General features: G+C 32.4%; 1 protein-coding gene across 1 annotated transcript; it reads left to right on the forward strand.

The window, feature by feature from the left end:
* Positions 1-3,664: 3,664 nt before the first annotated feature.
* On the forward strand, positions 3,665-11,381 carry LOC105342577 (fer-related kinase 1). The gene is made up of 9 exons (XM_034481293.2): positions 3,665-3,799; positions 4,593-5,373; positions 7,196-7,402; positions 7,582-7,749; positions 7,987-8,182; positions 8,320-8,440; positions 9,629-9,777; positions 10,281-10,403; positions 10,903-11,381. Exons 2-9 carry the CDS (start codon positions 4,603-4,605, stop codon positions 11,031-11,033), a joined length of 1,866 nt encoding a protein of 621 aa, XP_034337184.2. The 5' UTR covers positions 3,665-3,799; positions 4,593-4,602; the 3' UTR covers positions 11,034-11,381.
* Positions 11,382-18,088: the final 6,707 nt, after the last annotated feature.

The raw sequence follows: 18,088 nt of genomic DNA on the forward strand, positions 1-18,088 counted from the left end.
CATTGAATAAAGCGGCTAAAAACATGACTTGTAACGTCTATTTATTTTCAATTCAAAACTTCATTTTGATATGTTTATGGTAGTATTTTGTATTTTGATATTCATGCATGATCTATTCATGTAATTAAATGAAAGTATCCTAATGATTGTTAAATTTATTGTGTAAATCATTTTGTGTATCTGTCTTATGGACTTATATTCCCCGTGCAACATTGTTTTGGATAGCTTCAACAAGAGACAGACAATTCGAGTATTTTAAACAACTATCTGAAAAAATGTAATAAACTGAAACCTAATATTTTTCAGTTGAATACAAGGTTACGCCCTGCACGCGTGAGACAGGATTTTTTTTATCTTTTCACTCATGCTTCACATTCGTGAAAATATTAACAAGAGACAAATAGGTCTTAACGGTCACCTGAATATCATAAAACCTATACACAAACTTGTAGAGGAGTCTCAAATATGCTTTTAATCATGTTTCACCCTTGTGAATAAAAATTATAAATTTGTAATGGCGACCATCTCCCTACCAGAAATGTTTCAAAAAAACTATGGAACCTATAATTTGGGAGAAAAACTGGTCTGGTAGATCTGGTCTAAAAATCATAAATTCAGTTTTCCTTTTAGGTGTGTGGGAGTGAAAAAGATAATTTTTAAACATTATATGCATAAACACCTATACATCCATTTTGGCCCAGCCTTAGAGTAAAAACCCATACTTCAGGGGATATGAAATTTCAAATTTTAGTAGAGGACTTCCAGGTAAACATAATTATAATTATGAAGTCAGTTATTCAAAAAGTAGGTTGAGAATAGAGAAGATTTTTAACATCACATGTATAAGCATTAACATTATTTTACCATATTGCCCCCCCCCCCACCCCCACCCCCAACGACCCAAAGGCCATGAATTTCACCATTTAAGTAGAGGAGTTAGTAGACATCAAAACCATGGATTCAGTTTTTTGCCCACATGTGTTGAAGTAAAGAAGATTTTTTTTAGATTTAATAAATTTTAACTATATGGCCATATTGGTCCAACCCTAGAGCATTAACACCTGATACAGGGATCATTAATTTAAAGATTTTGGTATAAGGCTTCATGGACATTATAACCAGGCATTTAGTTTTTAACAAATATATGGGAGTAGAGAAGAAGATTTTATACATTTTAACAACATGCATATGGCCATATTGGACCCAACTTAGAGCCTGAATCCCTGACACAGAGGTCATCAATTTCACAATTTTGGTCGAGAGCTTCATAGAAATTATAATCATGCATTTAGTTTTTTAACAAATCATTTAATACATTCTAACTATATAGCCATTTTGGGACCATCCTGGAACCTGAACCACTGAAACAGGGGCCATGAATTTCACAATTTTGGTAGAGGGTATCATAGTCATGCAACCAGTTTTTCCTCACATGTGTAGGAGTAGAGAAGAAGATTTTTGAAAATTTAGGGGATTTTTGCATATTTGGCCCCACCTATTGTGCCCCGGGGTTGGTAGAGTCATGAATTTCACAATTTAGATTCCTCTTACCATAGATATACCTCACACTAAAAATGGTAACATTAGCCTTGTAGTTTTTAAGAAGTTAAAAATGTAACTCGTAAAATGACTTCCTTATTTACTACTTTGAAATTCCTCTTTTTATGAGTGTAACTGATCGGGTTAATGTGGGAAACTTTTTGTCAAAAATTAGGGTGAAATGAATATGATACATATATACATGTATGTAGATGGCATGCATGTAGAATAAAAAATTTATACGCCTATAGTCTGTCAAAAGATATTGTTGTCGCCTCTTTTGGGAGATTCTAATGAAATAAACCTACCGAAACCCGAGATTTCCTCATTGAAAGTTCATTTCTATTTATCTGGGAAGATTTACAAGAATAAATTCCTTACTCGGATTTATTATTGGACATGTTGTAATCTTTACTCTTTTCAGAAATAGCACATTTTGCACAATCTTTTAACGTTATTATCCGGGGATTCTAAAGGGGCCGTGTTACGATTTGGGTCAAATTCTTTTTTTTTCTTCTATTTTTATTATTAACAATGCTTTAGGAAGGCATTCCATATGATCAAATAAAATTTTGTGAGTCAGATGTAGAGTTATTATCAAAACAACGTGTAGAATGTCATATATATATATATATATATATATATATATATATATATATATATATATATATATATATATATATATATATATATATATATATATATTGCTTTTGTATCTTTTGGCAACAGATTTGGTCAGTTTCGGACAGAAACAAGCCAATTCAATTAGTGCTTACATTCTTATCCTCAAATGTACACGATGGCCGCACATCCCTATTAAATTTTGTTCTGTTTTACTCATGAAACTGCTGCTAGCTTTCGTAATATGCGGGTGTATGATATCTTATATATGGGAAATGCTGTTAAAAATAAGCTTTAAAAATACACACCAGCATTGAGGAAGTGTGGTGATTAAAATCAAAATGTTCGATGGGTTTTTTTCACCATACTTAAGTGAAGACGAGTTATAGAGTGGTGTTCGGTTTGTCGTATACGTCATATACCATGAACTACATTTTTGACCTACCATCCCATTTGGCTTTTTTATACTGTTGTTTCGTTTTTCTAATGTGAAAGATGTATTCCACGAATAAATAGCATTCAATTTTCATTAAACTCCATGAAGGTTTTTCTATGAATTTCCCTTCTGGATTTTCCCCCGAGTCGACACTTTTGTGTTTTTAGTTGCTGTGCATATAGTATGTATGGCACAGAAGTGAACTTAATGCAAATTTCCGGACGCTTAAAGGGTTTACTGCAAAACGAAAAATATTAACAAGTAATATAATGTAAAATAAATTCATCAACATAGCTCATCATTGTTTCGTCCATCATATTTCTAAATTATTAGTGTTTCTTTTTTAATTTGTATTTGATCAAAATAGAAGTAGTCAACATTACTCATTGATTTTTTTGCTTCTTGTGAAAGAAGCTTATATAATAATACTATGTTTATTTGTTCAATTAAGCTTTCATCAGTGAAATGTTGTTCTCTTTTTTTCTAAGAAATTTCAGTGCACTTTACAATCCATCTGCAAAGCACACTAGGAATGTCAGTTAATAAATTATAAAAAAAATAAAAAATACTAACATATTAGAATGAAATGCATATTCTGAAAAATTGAAAATCGCAGTCTTTGTATGCTACTCTTGCTGCCGACATCAAAGGAGTACAATAAATGTGTATGTAAATATAACAACACAGTCAATTATTAATTAGAGAAAAAGAACTGTTATTAATTAGTTTTATGAGTCTTTTAACGAGGCTTGGTGGTTAACAAATTAACCGTCAGATCTGACTTTACCTTTGACATGTAATATTTTGACTATAAATCAACGTTTAGTAAAGATAGTGTTCAGATATTTTAGCTTTAAAATTTTAAAAAGGTCTTATATCTTTATCCAGCGCTCTTCTTGTTCAGGAGATTAAAACACTCTACAAATGGCCACGACCATCGAACCCTCTTAAAAACAATACTTAGTGTACTGCTTGCGTACGTCACACATCATCAAAAAATTACGTGTTGAGATTATTTGATGTAAATATGAGTGAAACACTTCAAAAACTTACAAGAAGCTATTAGCTTAGTCATGAGAGTTAGGGAATTACTCGGTTTGTTTGTAACAATATATAAACTAAATATAAACACTGTTTTAAGGTTAAAACAACTCACTCTACACGGAGATCTCTAAAGGAGGCCAATGGGGGTTATCATTTAATGTAAGTGTAAAGTTTGTTTTTAAACATGTAGTTTTAACGTGTTCATTTATTTGCAAAATAAGTTCATAATCAACGATATATTTCGATGAAAATGTTCTTAACTTTTAATAAAGGCATAGCTGTTAGTTTTCTACTCAAAACAAAACATAATAAAAAAAATTGTAATCTCTTTCATGAAAAAAAATATTGAAATATATATTTATAAAATAAAACATTGATTCTGAAAAGCCAAAAAATGCGTATCGTATACAGGTCCTAATCTTTTTCTGTAAGCAATATAGTTTTATTTTGAATGAAAAATTGTGAATTACATTGCACAGTTATAATTTTGCCGTTGGAAAATATTTTTGAAGAGAGGTAATTATAAAATTTGTAACTGATATATCTCAATCATCCCAAAGAAATATATTCATACAGAAACGTTATTCTGTGTTTCAGCTTTTTTGTCAGATTTTTGGCAGTAACATAATTCAAAAATATATATTTATGCGTAGTTACACGTTTCACAAATTAATGAAAGCCTGAAAGCAAACCCAAAAAAACACCAAAAAGTCATTCTAGTGTTTTTTATGTGGGACTGAAAAAAATTACGTAACTAATTTTGTTCGTGATAACACATGCATTCTAAATAACTTTGCTCAAGAGTGTATTATCTCTCAACGCATTGGATTAAACGCTCAGCTAAAAAAGAAATCCATATTTATTGTAATACCTTTAAATAACGCTTATAGAAACAAACACTTGCTTTTAACAACTTTAATTAGTGTAAACAGAAACATACATTTGTTTGTAGATTATGAAAAATGACGACATCTATCACATTTGCACAAGACATAGTTCGTTGTAATCTATGTGAAAATCCTGGTGACCACCTCTGTCGACTTTGTCAGTTAACACTTTGTCTGGAATGTACACCAAAACATTTATCCGATAAAGGGACCACACATGAAATTGTAGGCTTGACTTCGCAGACATCAACAGACATTGTGACACGCGTTGAATGTTTGGACCATAGCAAATCAGTTTGTGAGATTTATTGCAATGATTGCCTAATCCCCATCTGTGCTAAATGTGTCATTGATAAACACAAACAACATACTCTCGTATCATTCGACGAATTTCTAGAAAGGAAAAAGGTAGACATTTTGAACGACATCCAAGAAATGGAAAGCACGGTTTTGCCGGAATTTCAAAAAGAGAAAACGGAGGATTACGAAAAGGACTTTGAAAAAACGATGAGAAACATTTGCGTTCAAGAGGATTTAATTTTCCAAGCGGTAAAGAAAGCTGGCAATGACTTAAGAGCCCAAGCATCAAAACACAAGGCAGATAATTTAGAAAAAGCAAATCAAAATGCTAAGTTGGAAAAAGAGATGTCCATGCTCATTCAAAATGCCCGATCTATACTCGAAAGAAACGATCCCAAAGAAATTTTGATATTTAAAGGATTAAAATACAAGGTTTACCCATGTCCTGTGGATCTAAAAAAGAAAGCATTGTCTTTACGAAATGCAGCAATTGACGAAAATGATGTATCATCCCTGTTTGGCACACTTCTCGATATAGAAGAAAAAGTGAGTGAATATGATTTATTTCTAACGTATAGATGTACAGTTAGTTAACATTCAAATGTTATATTGAACTCAATGCTAAATATATAAATATATATACACTAGTATGATATTTTTCTCAAACAAAAATCAGCTTTCGTTAAATACCATGATTCTACGAGCTGTTGATACATTTACGATCAGGTTTTCACTAATTAAGGTCTTCCGTTTCCAACTGAAGACTTTATAATTTTCGTACAGTATCTTCTTCTTTTTATTTTTTTCCATAAATTTTGTGCATGCGATTTCTCAAAAACTATCGAACAGATTTACACCATTTTTTCACAGATGATTTGAAGTGATCTGAATTTATTTCGTTTTTAATATGTTTGCCATCGTCACTCCCTGTATCAATTTATTGCTGGTTTTGTAACTTTTTCGACACATTTTGTGCACGCTTCTTCTCACAAAGTATCTGAGATATGAATATGAAATTTTCAGGATAGGTAGACCATAGTCTGAAGTTGTGCCAGTTTTTTTGTTTTACGCCAGTGGTGCCATTCTTAAGAGGTCACTATGGCTCGAAAATTGGGTACAAATTTTGTTCCCCTTTTTTGTACACACGATTTCTCTGAGATGACTCGATAGATTTTCTTGAAATTTTCAGGAGTGATAGAAAAAATCTCCAGTATTCATTTTTTATTTTTTCAAAGTTCATTTCCTGTCGTCCGTTTCCTTTCCCGCGACATAAAGCTTGTGACATCGAGATCTAAAAAATGCTAAGGACTTGAGCATTCAGACTTTAAACTATTTTTTGTTTGTCATAACTTCCGGTTGTTACCGGAGGCACATCAAAAATTATTTTTTTTCGCATTTAATTCGTTTCATATAGAAATGAAATATATGTAATATTCCTTATATATGTCAAGTATCCGATGTTAAAAAAAACAAAAAATTCTACTTCCGGTTAGATATCTCAAATATCTCAGAAAGCGTTTTTTAAATAAATGTTTTACCCACGAGATTTCAGAAAATCAAGTGATCAATACACGAAACATATAGATAATAGACATTAATAGAAAATGCGTTTAATCGCTTTCATTTTGTCAACCGTCATTTCCGGTCCTCACCGTAAGGGTTCAAACAAATCAAGCTGTTTGAAAGTTTAACTGTTTTTCATTGATAATTTTAGTAAAATTGATAAACAATAAGTACAAAGTGTCTAATGTTCAAGAAATATTAACTTTTTATTTGCACTGAGCATTTCCGTTTGTCCGTTTCATGTCAAGAGACAAAAAACAATGACTCCACGAGATCTCAAAAACGGTTGTCACTGGAAGCACTTAATTTTTTTTCCTTATTTTTTATCTTAAATAAGCAAACATATTCTACTTCCGGTGGATTATATCAAATATCTTAGGTACCTTTCCTTTTTACAAACTTGCTACCCGCGAAATTTTAGTCACTGTAATGATTGAGACACGAACTTTTATAAATGACAATGGATTGGAGATGTGTTTAACGGGTTTTACTTTGTCAACCGTCACTTCCGGTACTCACCAGAAGAGTTCAAACAATTCATGTTTTTAACAAGTTTAACCGATTGTCTTTGGTGCATGATAAACAGTGATGTAAACTATGCAAATGTATAAAAAAAACCCAGCTTTTATTTTCATTAATCACTTTCGTTCGTCCGTTTCCGGTCTCGAACCAAGAAACCCTAGTTTCGCCAGGATCTCAGATTTGGCAGAGAGTATTGATATTTCATTGTATCATATAAAACAAATAGGACGGAAGACCTAGTCGTTACTCGTAACGAGATCTAATTTTATTCTTTTTTGTACAGAGTGTGTTAAGCAGAGGAGAGAACCTTGAACTACAAACCTGGTTTCATGGGTTTATCACAAGGGAAGAAGCAAATCAACTTCTGAAGAAAAATGGAGATTTCCTCGTCCGTGAAAAAACTAAAGGCACAAACAAAAACTGTTTTGTTCTTTCAACGTACCAAAATGACCGCCTATGTCACATACAAGTTAGCGATTTGCTAAATAAAGTGAGTAACATGTAACGATTCTCTTACGGATCAACTTATTTTTTATATTGGTTCAGTTCAGGGTTTTTTACTCATGTTCAAAAGATTTAACCAGGGGCAGTTTATGATGTGATGTAAATATTTTCATTTTCAGTATTATTAGTGTAATGACACCTATATGAGCTGAAAATATTTTTCAGATAAGTATGGACCATGGATCCACTTTGATTGATTTTGTTGAGCAACTTCTTTGCAAAGGAGAGCAGACTTTTGTCAAAGACAAACACTTCATATTACGTTCCCCTGTAGATAGAAGTCATTATCAGCTTGACTACGATAAAATTGCACTGGGCCAAAAGATTGAGACTGTAAATGCTTAATTATTTATGCAAACAGATGGTAGAAAAAGCAATATTCAAAATTGTTTATTATAACATTAATAAATAACATGGTTATCAAATGTAGTGGCATCAATTTATTAGGGTTACAAATCAAGTAGTTGTCACTTTTGATGTATAATTAAGATACTAGATAAAAATCACAATAAAAAAAAACAATATAAATTAATCACTTTAAACATTAAAAAAAGGCAATTGAAATTGTAGATTGATAATGGCCTAAATTTACACAGAGGACAATTTGGTGACCATGGGTCTTTAGTTATACACGGCGAGGAAAGAGAAAATCAAATATTCAGATACGTCGAGCTTCTGCGCCATCTGGTCCATCCAAATGTAGTGCGGCTGAAGGGGTACTCAGCTCTACAGAAGCCAGTACTACTGGTGATAGAGTATATGTCTGGTAACATCTGATGCATAACAATTATAACAAAATCATCCTGATACCATGCAAAAGAAAAACAAGATTAGTAGGACAATGATCTTAAGATTTTATTTTTATTCATGTTTGTATTGAATGATGTTCTTTTAATTTACAAGATTCGCTGCCGCATTATCTGAGAAAAACGGGAAAATCCATATCAACAAAACAAAGAATAAGCATGTGTCTCCATGTGGCAAAAGGAATGGCATTTTTACATCAGGAAAAGTACATTCATAGGTATAATCTGTCCGTCCCAAGTTATTGTTTACATCACATTTGGACGATTTTCAAGAAAAATTCACATACCTAAAAAAATTGATATCGATGAAAAGGAAAATATCCAAGATATCACCATCGAAATATTATCATTTTACTCGGCAAAATAACGAAAACAGATTTCTTACAGAGATTTATAAAGGGAAATGTTGACATATATTCTCAATTCGGAAGTCAACTTTCAATGCTGTCATTCGGGTACTTTTATGTCTGTTGCAATCAAAATGCTCTTTAGACTCTTTTAATTTAGCCACGTATTAAAACCTGATTAGCTAGAGAGGGCGTTTCAAAGAAAAAATCTCGTCATTTTTTTCATACTTTTGAATAAACATCGTTTGAACACTGAAGTATTTAGAAATATCGAGTTTTTAAGTATTTAAACTGCGAATCGACTATGTCTTCGAACAGAGTAGAATTCTTAACAGAAATAGATTAACAAGACAAGTATACATTTGCATTTGATATGAAAAAGGGTCAAGGTCAGTATAAGACAAAAATAGTTCTCTCGATTAAATTAATGAGTAAATTGGTTTGTTGTGAACATTATTTACAACGTTTATCAAAATGTGAAGTAATAAAGTAATAATAAAAGTTTAATTAGGAGTAATTAGTCTAACAGTTTAACAGTTTTCTTCCAGTTTTCATGCAGTAAGTAGCGTTATGAAATATAACGTCATAATTGTAGACTGAGTTCACAAAGTTTAGTTTAACTTAAGCTTATAATTCAAGTAGACAAATGGGTTCAACTGTGTACGTTACAAATGAGTTTGGTTTTAATTTTTACAGATTAAACTGTATACTGTTTATATTTAAACCAAAAACTTGCTAAGCCGAATGGTCACACTGCTTTCAAATTATTTAGAGAGAAAGAGAGAGGAGAAAGATAAATAAAAGAGTGATAACAAATTGATATTTATGTCCTCATTAATATGAATCTCTCAAATGTGTAGTTTGTGGGGTTGTGATTTATTATCAATAAATGTTCTGCTTTTAAATTTTTATATGGTTGATATATTTTCTCAAACACCAACAATGTATGTTAAAGGCAACCGAGTTGGGCAAAAAAACCATTTTTTTAATTAAATGCAATACTTGTATAAGAAGACATGATTTGGATCCATCGATTACTAAATGTGTTTTTAATTTAAGGGATTTAGCAGCAAGGAACTGTTTGGTAACTGGGGATCATTTTGTCAAAATCTGTGGATTCTCAATGACAGAAAAGGGAGAGGTATATTCCTCCGATAGGTCGGAAACGATTCCGATCAAGTGGGCAGCCCCAGAAGCTTTCATTTCAGGTACATGTAAAACATATAATAGGGGAAGTTGGAAACATTGATCAATGTAAAATAAAAAAAAACAAGGTGGTTATATTTTTAAATTATACAAATAACAGGATAGAGCGATATTAGCCAAGAAAGATTTCCGAAGTCGATCTCAGTATGGTAATTAAAGCAATCTATTAAAATGAATTTGTTTATGATAAAATATTTCGTTATTTTGACGTAGTATTTTAAACCATATCACTTTGGGTCAAGATCCGTCGATCAAACTTCTGGGGATCTTTAATTATAATATCTAAGAGATTAATTGCGTCTTTTCAGAAGTAGACATAAATATGTAGGAGTTTTGTAAACCCTTTCTTTGTTTTGTAAAAAATGCTACTGAATTGTATACGTAGACGTATTAAATGAATTATGATTAATTATGATTAATTATAATTAAAAAGAAGGTGATTTCAAAACTTCAACTATGGAACAATATGTGCTTGCTAAATTTTTTAAATTAAATTTTTTTTTAGGAAATTACGTACTGTTGAGTGATGTCTGGAGTTTTGGAATCCTGATGTGGGAGATATTTTCACCCGGAATGGTGCCTTATCCAGGAATGAGTAACATTGAAACTCGTGATAAAGTTATAAAAGGTAGATAGCGAGACGCAATATTCAAAGACATCAAATTCAAATTACAAATTCTAGTTTGTATTCAAAAGTTTATTTTTTACCTTAGTTTATGTACCTTTGATTTAGATCTTTGCATTTTCTGATATAGGATAAAAAGCTTTCTATTTATATTTTCCATCGCCTTTGTCTATATTGACACTACGAATCGATGTAACTGTCGTATAATAAAATTCATCAATGACTTGCCATAAATTCCTGAATATAATATAAATAAAAGGGAATCATTCTTTGAATATTATAAGGTGATCAACTACGGTCGAGCGTGATCAAATCTACCAAAAACTCTTTGGGCTTTATCAGTTTATTGGATTTATTTCCCCAACCGTATTCAATCACCTCGTGATACGTGAAGAATGATAACTTATTATTTGATCGACTCATAATACGCTTGGAATTTTTGTTTCGCTTTATGGATTTTTGAGATGGTTGACCATTTGTTATCGTCATTTTTCATTTACAGGCTACAGAATGGAAGCACCGAAGAATACACCAAAGGCTTGTTACAATATAATGATGAATTGTTGGGATGATCAGCCTGCATACCGGAGCCACTTTGTGGATCTCATAGAGAAACTGCAGCAATTACTTTAGAAGCCGTCAGTATCGTCCAACGCCTCTTAATTTTGGTTTCTGAAACCAACTCACTTAAGAGATATGATTAACTGGCGACATGTATATCTTGTCTTTACATTGTCTATTAATTGTATGTATGTGTGTGTGTGTGATTTATGTTCTTTTACATTTTATATATATTTTTTGGATCGTGTTGAACGTTCTAAATCACATAAAAAATTGAGTGCGATCTATGAGGAAGTAATATGCTCACGAGTATGAAGTTCATGTCTGTGTTGTACAGAGTACCTTGGATGTTGAGCCAAAAATCAACAAAAATAATGACCGGATAATATGTCATTGAGTAAAGCGGCTAAAAAATGTAAAGTCTATTCATTTTTAATTCAAAACTCCATTTTGATATATTTTTGGTAGTATTTCTCCCTGGATATTCATGCGCGATCTATTTATTTGATTAAATGAAATTATTCTAATGATGATACATTAAAGTTGTTTAATTGTTAAATTAATTGTGTATCTTTCTTATGGACCTATATTCCCCGTGCAACATTGTTTCGGATAGCTTTAACACGAGACGGCTAATACGGGTATTTTAAACAAAAATCTGAGAAAATGTAATAAACTGAAAATCCAGTAGTTGGATAAGGAAGTTACGCCCCGCACTCGTGAGACGGAATTTTTTTTTACTCATGATCCGCACTCGTGTAAATATCAAAAATCCTGTCTTGCTCGTGAAATAACTTCCTTATCTTACTACATTGAAAATCCCCTATTTATGAGTGTAACTGATCTGGTTTATGGGAAGGGGGAACTTTATGTCAAAAATTGGGGTGAAATGAATATGGTACATATATACATGTATGTAGATGGCGTGCCTGTAGGATAAAGCAATTATACGCCTTTAGTCTGTTCAAATATATTGCTATTATCCGGGGTATTGTAAAGGGGCAGTGTCACTATTTTAGTCCAATTTTTTTTTCTGTTTTGATTATTTACAATGCTTAAGGAATGCATTCTTAATGATCAAATTAAATTTGTGAGTCAGTCGTAGAGTTAAAAGCAAAATACAGCACTCGCAATTCTATGCCATGTAAACAAGGCGCGTGCCCTGTTTTGGGGGGGGGGGGGGGGGTTAACATAGGCTCAATATACCGATAAAAAAAACTTTTTCAAGCTGATTTTTCTATCTTTTTATTCATTTCAGTCATAAAAAAACGGATTCCAAACTTTAACACATTCATTTTAGGTCTAAAATTGGAAATTTTAACTTCAACACTCAAAATGTAAACAAAAGCTTCGTTTAGATAGCATAGAATTGTAAGCTCTGTAACTTGCTTATAACTCAACGAATGACACTCAAATTTTGGTTACCTATTAAAAATGCCTTACCTAAGCATGGTAAACATTAAGAACTCTAATCGTGACCATACTTATTAAGTCTTTTATGTCGAATCCCAGTAGATTGTTTTTAGTCGTGTATAGAAACCTGAAAAGCTAGAGGGACGTTTCAAAGGAGACATCTTGGGATTTTTTCATGCTATTCGATAAAAATCGTTTAAACCCCGGAGTATTTATAAATATAAAATAATTTGATAAAAATGTGCTGCATGAATACCTTTGGAGAGAGCATAGTTAGAGACTAGATTAAACCAATTACACTCAGAAGTATTTAAAGAAATAAAAATAAGACTCCTTATTTAAAAAAACAACAACATGCGATTAAGAGACTGGAAAAAAATATGTACATTTACTATTACTATAAATGCATTTAGAGCAGTACATTTTGTTTTGTTTTTCTTAAGTTGTCAAATATATTCATCATAAACGTAAAATATAGAAGTATAATCGATAGCTCTGTTGGTCCCATTAGGTGCCTGACTGACGGTGTATACTATGATCACGTTATATTTCAATAAGGCTAATTTTTTCCAGCTATTTTTATAAAGAGGATGAGTGACGTCTTACTAAAGGATGAAGATAATAAAACGGGCGAAGGGGGGGGGGGGTGTAATAGATTGAATGAATGAATGTTTATTTCTCTCAAACCATATCAATGGTACATGAGGTACAAAAAACAAAAATATTTACAAATGTACAAATGCAAGGTCAAGTTAGGAAGAGTACAGAGTTAAATAAATCGTATTAATATTTTTTTAACAAATATGGACAATTTTTTTAATGAGTCAATGTCATTGGTATTCATAAGGTTCCCAAATTTAAAAGTATTAACATTTGTTGAATATTTTTCTTAAATTAATTTGTTGCGGAATAAAGAAAATGCCTGGCATTCCATAACATAGCGGTATTCGTCACCCAAAGTGTTTTTATTACATTACATAATGAACAAATTCTATGACATCTTTCTATGTTATTCCATCTCCCAGTTTCAATAGGTAATTTATGATTACGGGTTCTAAATTTTGTAAATATGAATCTTAGATCATTTGGAAGTTTCGTAAGATAAATTTCCTGTCTAAAGCTTTTCCTAAAGATTCTGTAATTAAAACATTTGGGTGAATTTTCTACACTCCTGTACCAATCTTGTAAAAACTGATTTATGAGTGTCTCTTTAACAATAGATTTTAGCCATTTGATACTAGAAAAACTTTTATTAATCCAGACATAGGAAAGACCACATGAATTAAGAATATCTCTAACATATTTCAACCATGGGTGCATAAACGAACCTTCAGAAAAATATTTATAAAAACTAGAGACGAGCTCGTTGCAAGCAACGATTAGGTTTTCATACTTGTGACGTATTACAAAAAATTGATAGCTGACCATAGTACAATATCAGATGTGTAAACACTGAGAAACAAAGTATTATATTTCTGTGACCGCGTAGATTTTACAGTGATAGAGAATTCGTCTGGATCTGCATCGGTTGTGTGCAGTACGAACCGGGTGAGGGAATGTTGGCGTAAAGTGTATAAGGTAAAAGGTTGGGGCGCGCTGTGGGCTTTAGGCTAAAACGAAGGGTAGGTTTGCCGTATTCCCGAAGGTCCACCAGTATACAGTTCCAGAGAAATAAACAGGCAATTGATGCAGGATTCCACATTATTGGACGAGACTCAACAACGATGGCAGCATTATAAAAATTTAACAGACAGACATGTTACAAACAAGTCGGATATGGCCAGAAGTGGCCTTCGGACTTAAGACTCTGGGAGAGTCGGACCTGGCCGGGGCTGGCCGCTGTATTCTAGACTGCGCATTGACAATTGTACATAACTATTTATAAGAATCTTAATGAGTATAAATTGACAGGTAATGATATAAGTAAGCTGAGTAAAAGGTTCACAGATATAAAATGATTAAATAAACTCAATGAGTCTTTGATGTCCAAGAAATGAAAATCTGATAATTGCACAATGTTGTTTTAAGAGATTAACAGTCATTGAGACATGACACTCTGTCTCTTTGAAATCACATATAGAGTCTGAAAAGTGTCAATCACTAAATAAAAAAGTAACTATTTTATGAAAATAATGGCAATTTTCAAGAAATTCGGATGGACGATATGTGTCCTAGATCGTCCATCCGATTCTTTTTCTGACTAAAAGCTACAGACCTGCAGTTAGAGATTGTCAAACTCTTATTGATTATGTCAATTTGTTTGTCTCAAAGAATCATTTTTTAAATCAATAAAGTTTTACCTTAAAAAAAAGAAAGAAATCGGGCACAATTTTCAATGTTAGCATTTTACAATTTTATGGTCTAATAAAATTTCAAGAAACAACTCTTCATTGTTTTATCCGAAATATTGCATGAAAAAAATTTACATTGCATTTTTTAAATTACAAAAGGATATTCAAAATGAACTTGGATTAACCGCTAACAAACAGGCATAAAGAGAGACTGAGAACCAATTTCTTCTCTCTTTTTTTTTACATCAAAAGAAATTCAAAAATAAATCAAAATATATTTTTTCTTTGTATGCGTTAATGAAAATGTAGATCAACAAGGGGTTTCTTTTCGTGCAAGCACCTACTTAACAGATTCTTACACGGGTCTACAACGATGACAAATATCGAAAAGGCAATATTGTGGGTGAAGGATGAATGTGTAGTTTGTTTTTTAAGTTTATTTTTGATACATGTAATTATATTTATATGAATCGGTTATGTTGTTTATTAAAGAGGGGAATAAAGAAATGAGTAATTTCCAAGCACGTAGCATCGTTTTTGAAAGTGGGGGGGGGGGGCAAACTCATCCAACAAATCTTGACAAGCAAAAAAAGATTTATTATTTTTGAATTTTCCAAAATTTTCAAAATTTCACTCATAATTTCATGAATTTCATACCATTTTTTTTACATGCTACCAAAATGGGGGGGGGGGGGCAACTCCATGATAATTCAATTTTTTTATGTAAATTTTATAAAAATAGTTGCTTCGAGAAAAAGTGGGGAGAGGACATCTTTATGTCATATAAAATGTGAAACTGATTTCATTCCACCCACAAGCTTGAAATAATGAAATAATTTTAATGAAAACAATATAAATAGACGTCATAAATCCCATATCAAACGACATATTACCACTTGATTCTGCGCGTCTTTTTAATGAATTTATAAACAGCGGCAAATTCTAAAATGTATTTTTAAAGGTAATGTTAGCTGCAAGTCTGTAGACCTTGTATGAAAATTTTCGGATGGTAGTCAATTTTTCCGGGATACAGACCGAGCGGTACATATATATGCAGCTAAGGTAACTAAGAATGATTCCAATAAAATACTTTGTTGAGTAATGCAAGCTTTTAAGAAAGCAATACTTATATTTGTTTAAAATATAACACCCAAATACGTCGTCTTACATTCGCTATTTGTAGAACAAGCAGAACCAGTATCAGTCTGACCGGCCTCACCATTGTTGGAATTTTATTGTCCTAGCATTGCATTGCTCTGCATGTACACAATTTCTTTTAAAAATTTAACACTTAAAGAGTTCATCTATATGGCTACACATAACGTACACACGTGATTCAAAAAAACCCAGACGGAAAACGGTCAAGAATTCAGTCATTGAGTCTACATTTTATAGAACTTGTAAAAAACCCATTGCGGGTCTGAATGTTTGTTGATAGATATGTCATATGGAGGGTAATCGTGTTCAAAAATCCAGCCATGTAAACTTGTAAATCCGAATATGCAATCGTGTTGATGTGTGAGCCTGAGCATGAATATGTGTAATTCTGATCGTGTAACCTGTAAAACTCGGGCATAAACACGTGTAAGATTTGACTCAGTTCCTTCGCATGATGCACATTTTGCAACTTTATTGTTTACATTAGTTAATTAAACCTTCAACTTTGCACACTTTCAATCCGTAGTTTCTGCATTTGTAACTTCAGGCTCGGCAATAGCACATCTGACATGATACAAATTGACAAATGTAAAGTCTACAAGTTTGTCGAATTTTGACATGACCTTATATGGAAACAGTGACGTCACTGATAGAAAAAGGCTAGCTGCAGGTAAAGGCATGCCGTAATCGCCGGAATAGGCACGGAATAAATAAAAAAAATATATATTAAGTAAGCCTATATTCATATTATCTCTGGATAACAACATTTCATAGAGTATTATTTTTCTGAAAATTAAATAATGATATTGGTGTACATTTTATCAAAAGAATGTATAAAAGATGCGCGTAAAGAATTCGATCGGCTTCAGATATCCTCTTAGAACTGAACAAAATTACATTTAATGACTGTTTGAATACACGTGTATAAAGATATATACGCATTTCTGAACCGGGAGGGGGGGGGGGCTAAGTCTTTTTTGCCAAGTTAGACCTAACCATTAGGAACATAGCAACAGGGAGGATTCACCCCCCCCCTACTTTTTCCTCGCAACAAACAAACTTGTTCCTTAAAAGACCTTAAAGAGAATGAAATATTAATAGTGATATTGAAAATTAGAGTCATAGTAGGTATACTAGCACTCACCCCCCCCCCCTCCCGACCAACACCACCACGGATTAGGAATTTCATGATTGGGGGGGAGGGGGGAATTGGGCAGGTAAGATTGGACTTATTGGTATACCCTCCACCACGGATTAGAATTTTCATGATTATGGGAATTCTTGTCAATATTTTTCATGATTAGTTTAGCCCCCCCCCCCTTTCAATTTGCTTCCGACGCCACTGTTATTAGAGTACATGCAACAAATTGTTAAAGTATAGGCCTCGGCTGAATTAAGAAAATATCTCCAAATGCATCCTCATCGCTACCACAAAGTTGAGACAAGACCCCCCCCCCCCCCACACACACACACACGCGAAAAATTACACGGGGTCCGTCAGCTGAGTTGCAAAGTTATCGATAAGAAAAACAAACTATTTAAAGACATTGGTTTTGAGATTGTGATTACCCGGTAATTTGAGACATAAGAAGGGACACCCTTTTTAAAAAAAATGAATAAAAATTCCAAAGATAAGGTTAACTGTCGTGAAATTAAAATGTGTATAAATTATTTTAAGAATATTAATGTTTCTTTGCATTGTCGGCAATATATAGGAAAAAAGCCTATCATGCAGGTAAAAATTGACATTTTTTAAAAATTATTTTAAGCAATTATTAAGGGATTGAGTATGACGTCCTGAATGTCGGTTCAATACAGACTCACTTTGTGAAGTTGGCTGATAAACATTTTCTGGAGAGCTAGTATAATACAGCTTTACAGCCACTTGAGAAACTAGCTGCAGGTCTGTAGCTCCCTGTCTAAAAATACAGATGGACGATCTTTGAACTACAGTGCCTCCCATAGTAAAACTTCAATTTACGGCGCACAAAAATATGCGCTAGTTTTTTTTTTATCATTATTGAAGATTGTGTTATTATTTATCTTTCACTTACACAACAACAAAAAGTATAAATACATGTAAAGTAACATAAAATTTTCTGCGAAAAATTACCAAATCCTTGCAGGTCGTTTATTCTAACTAATTCAGAAAAATAACAAGAGTAAAAATGTGGTATTCTATATGCAATGTTTTTGCCCAAAAATGTTCAACAGCTGATATTTTTATAAATTATCAGAAATCAAAATCCTAGCAATTTGCATACT

This window comes from Magallana gigas, chromosome 3, assembly GCF_963853765.1.
Source record: "Magallana gigas chromosome 3, xbMagGiga1.1, whole genome shotgun sequence".
Lineage (NCBI taxonomy): Eukaryota > Metazoa > Mollusca > Bivalvia > Ostreida > Ostreidae > Magallana > Magallana gigas.

What these genes read in the sequence shown, in the direction of transcription:
- LOC105342577 (XM_034481293.2), top strand. Translation starts at nt 4,603, where the DNA reads ATGACGACATCTATCACATTTGCACAAGACATAGTTCGTTGTAATCTA. An exon ending in CAGGAAAAGTACATTCATAG is followed by an intron (nt 8,441 to 9,628) that starts GTATAATCTGTC and finishes TTTTAATTTAAG; the next exon opens with GGATTTAGCAGCAAGGAACT. An exon ending in CCCAGAAGCTTTCATTTCAG is followed by an intron (nt 9,778 to 10,280) that starts GTACATGTAAAA and finishes ATTTTTTTTTAG; the next exon opens with GAAATTACGTACTGTTGAGT.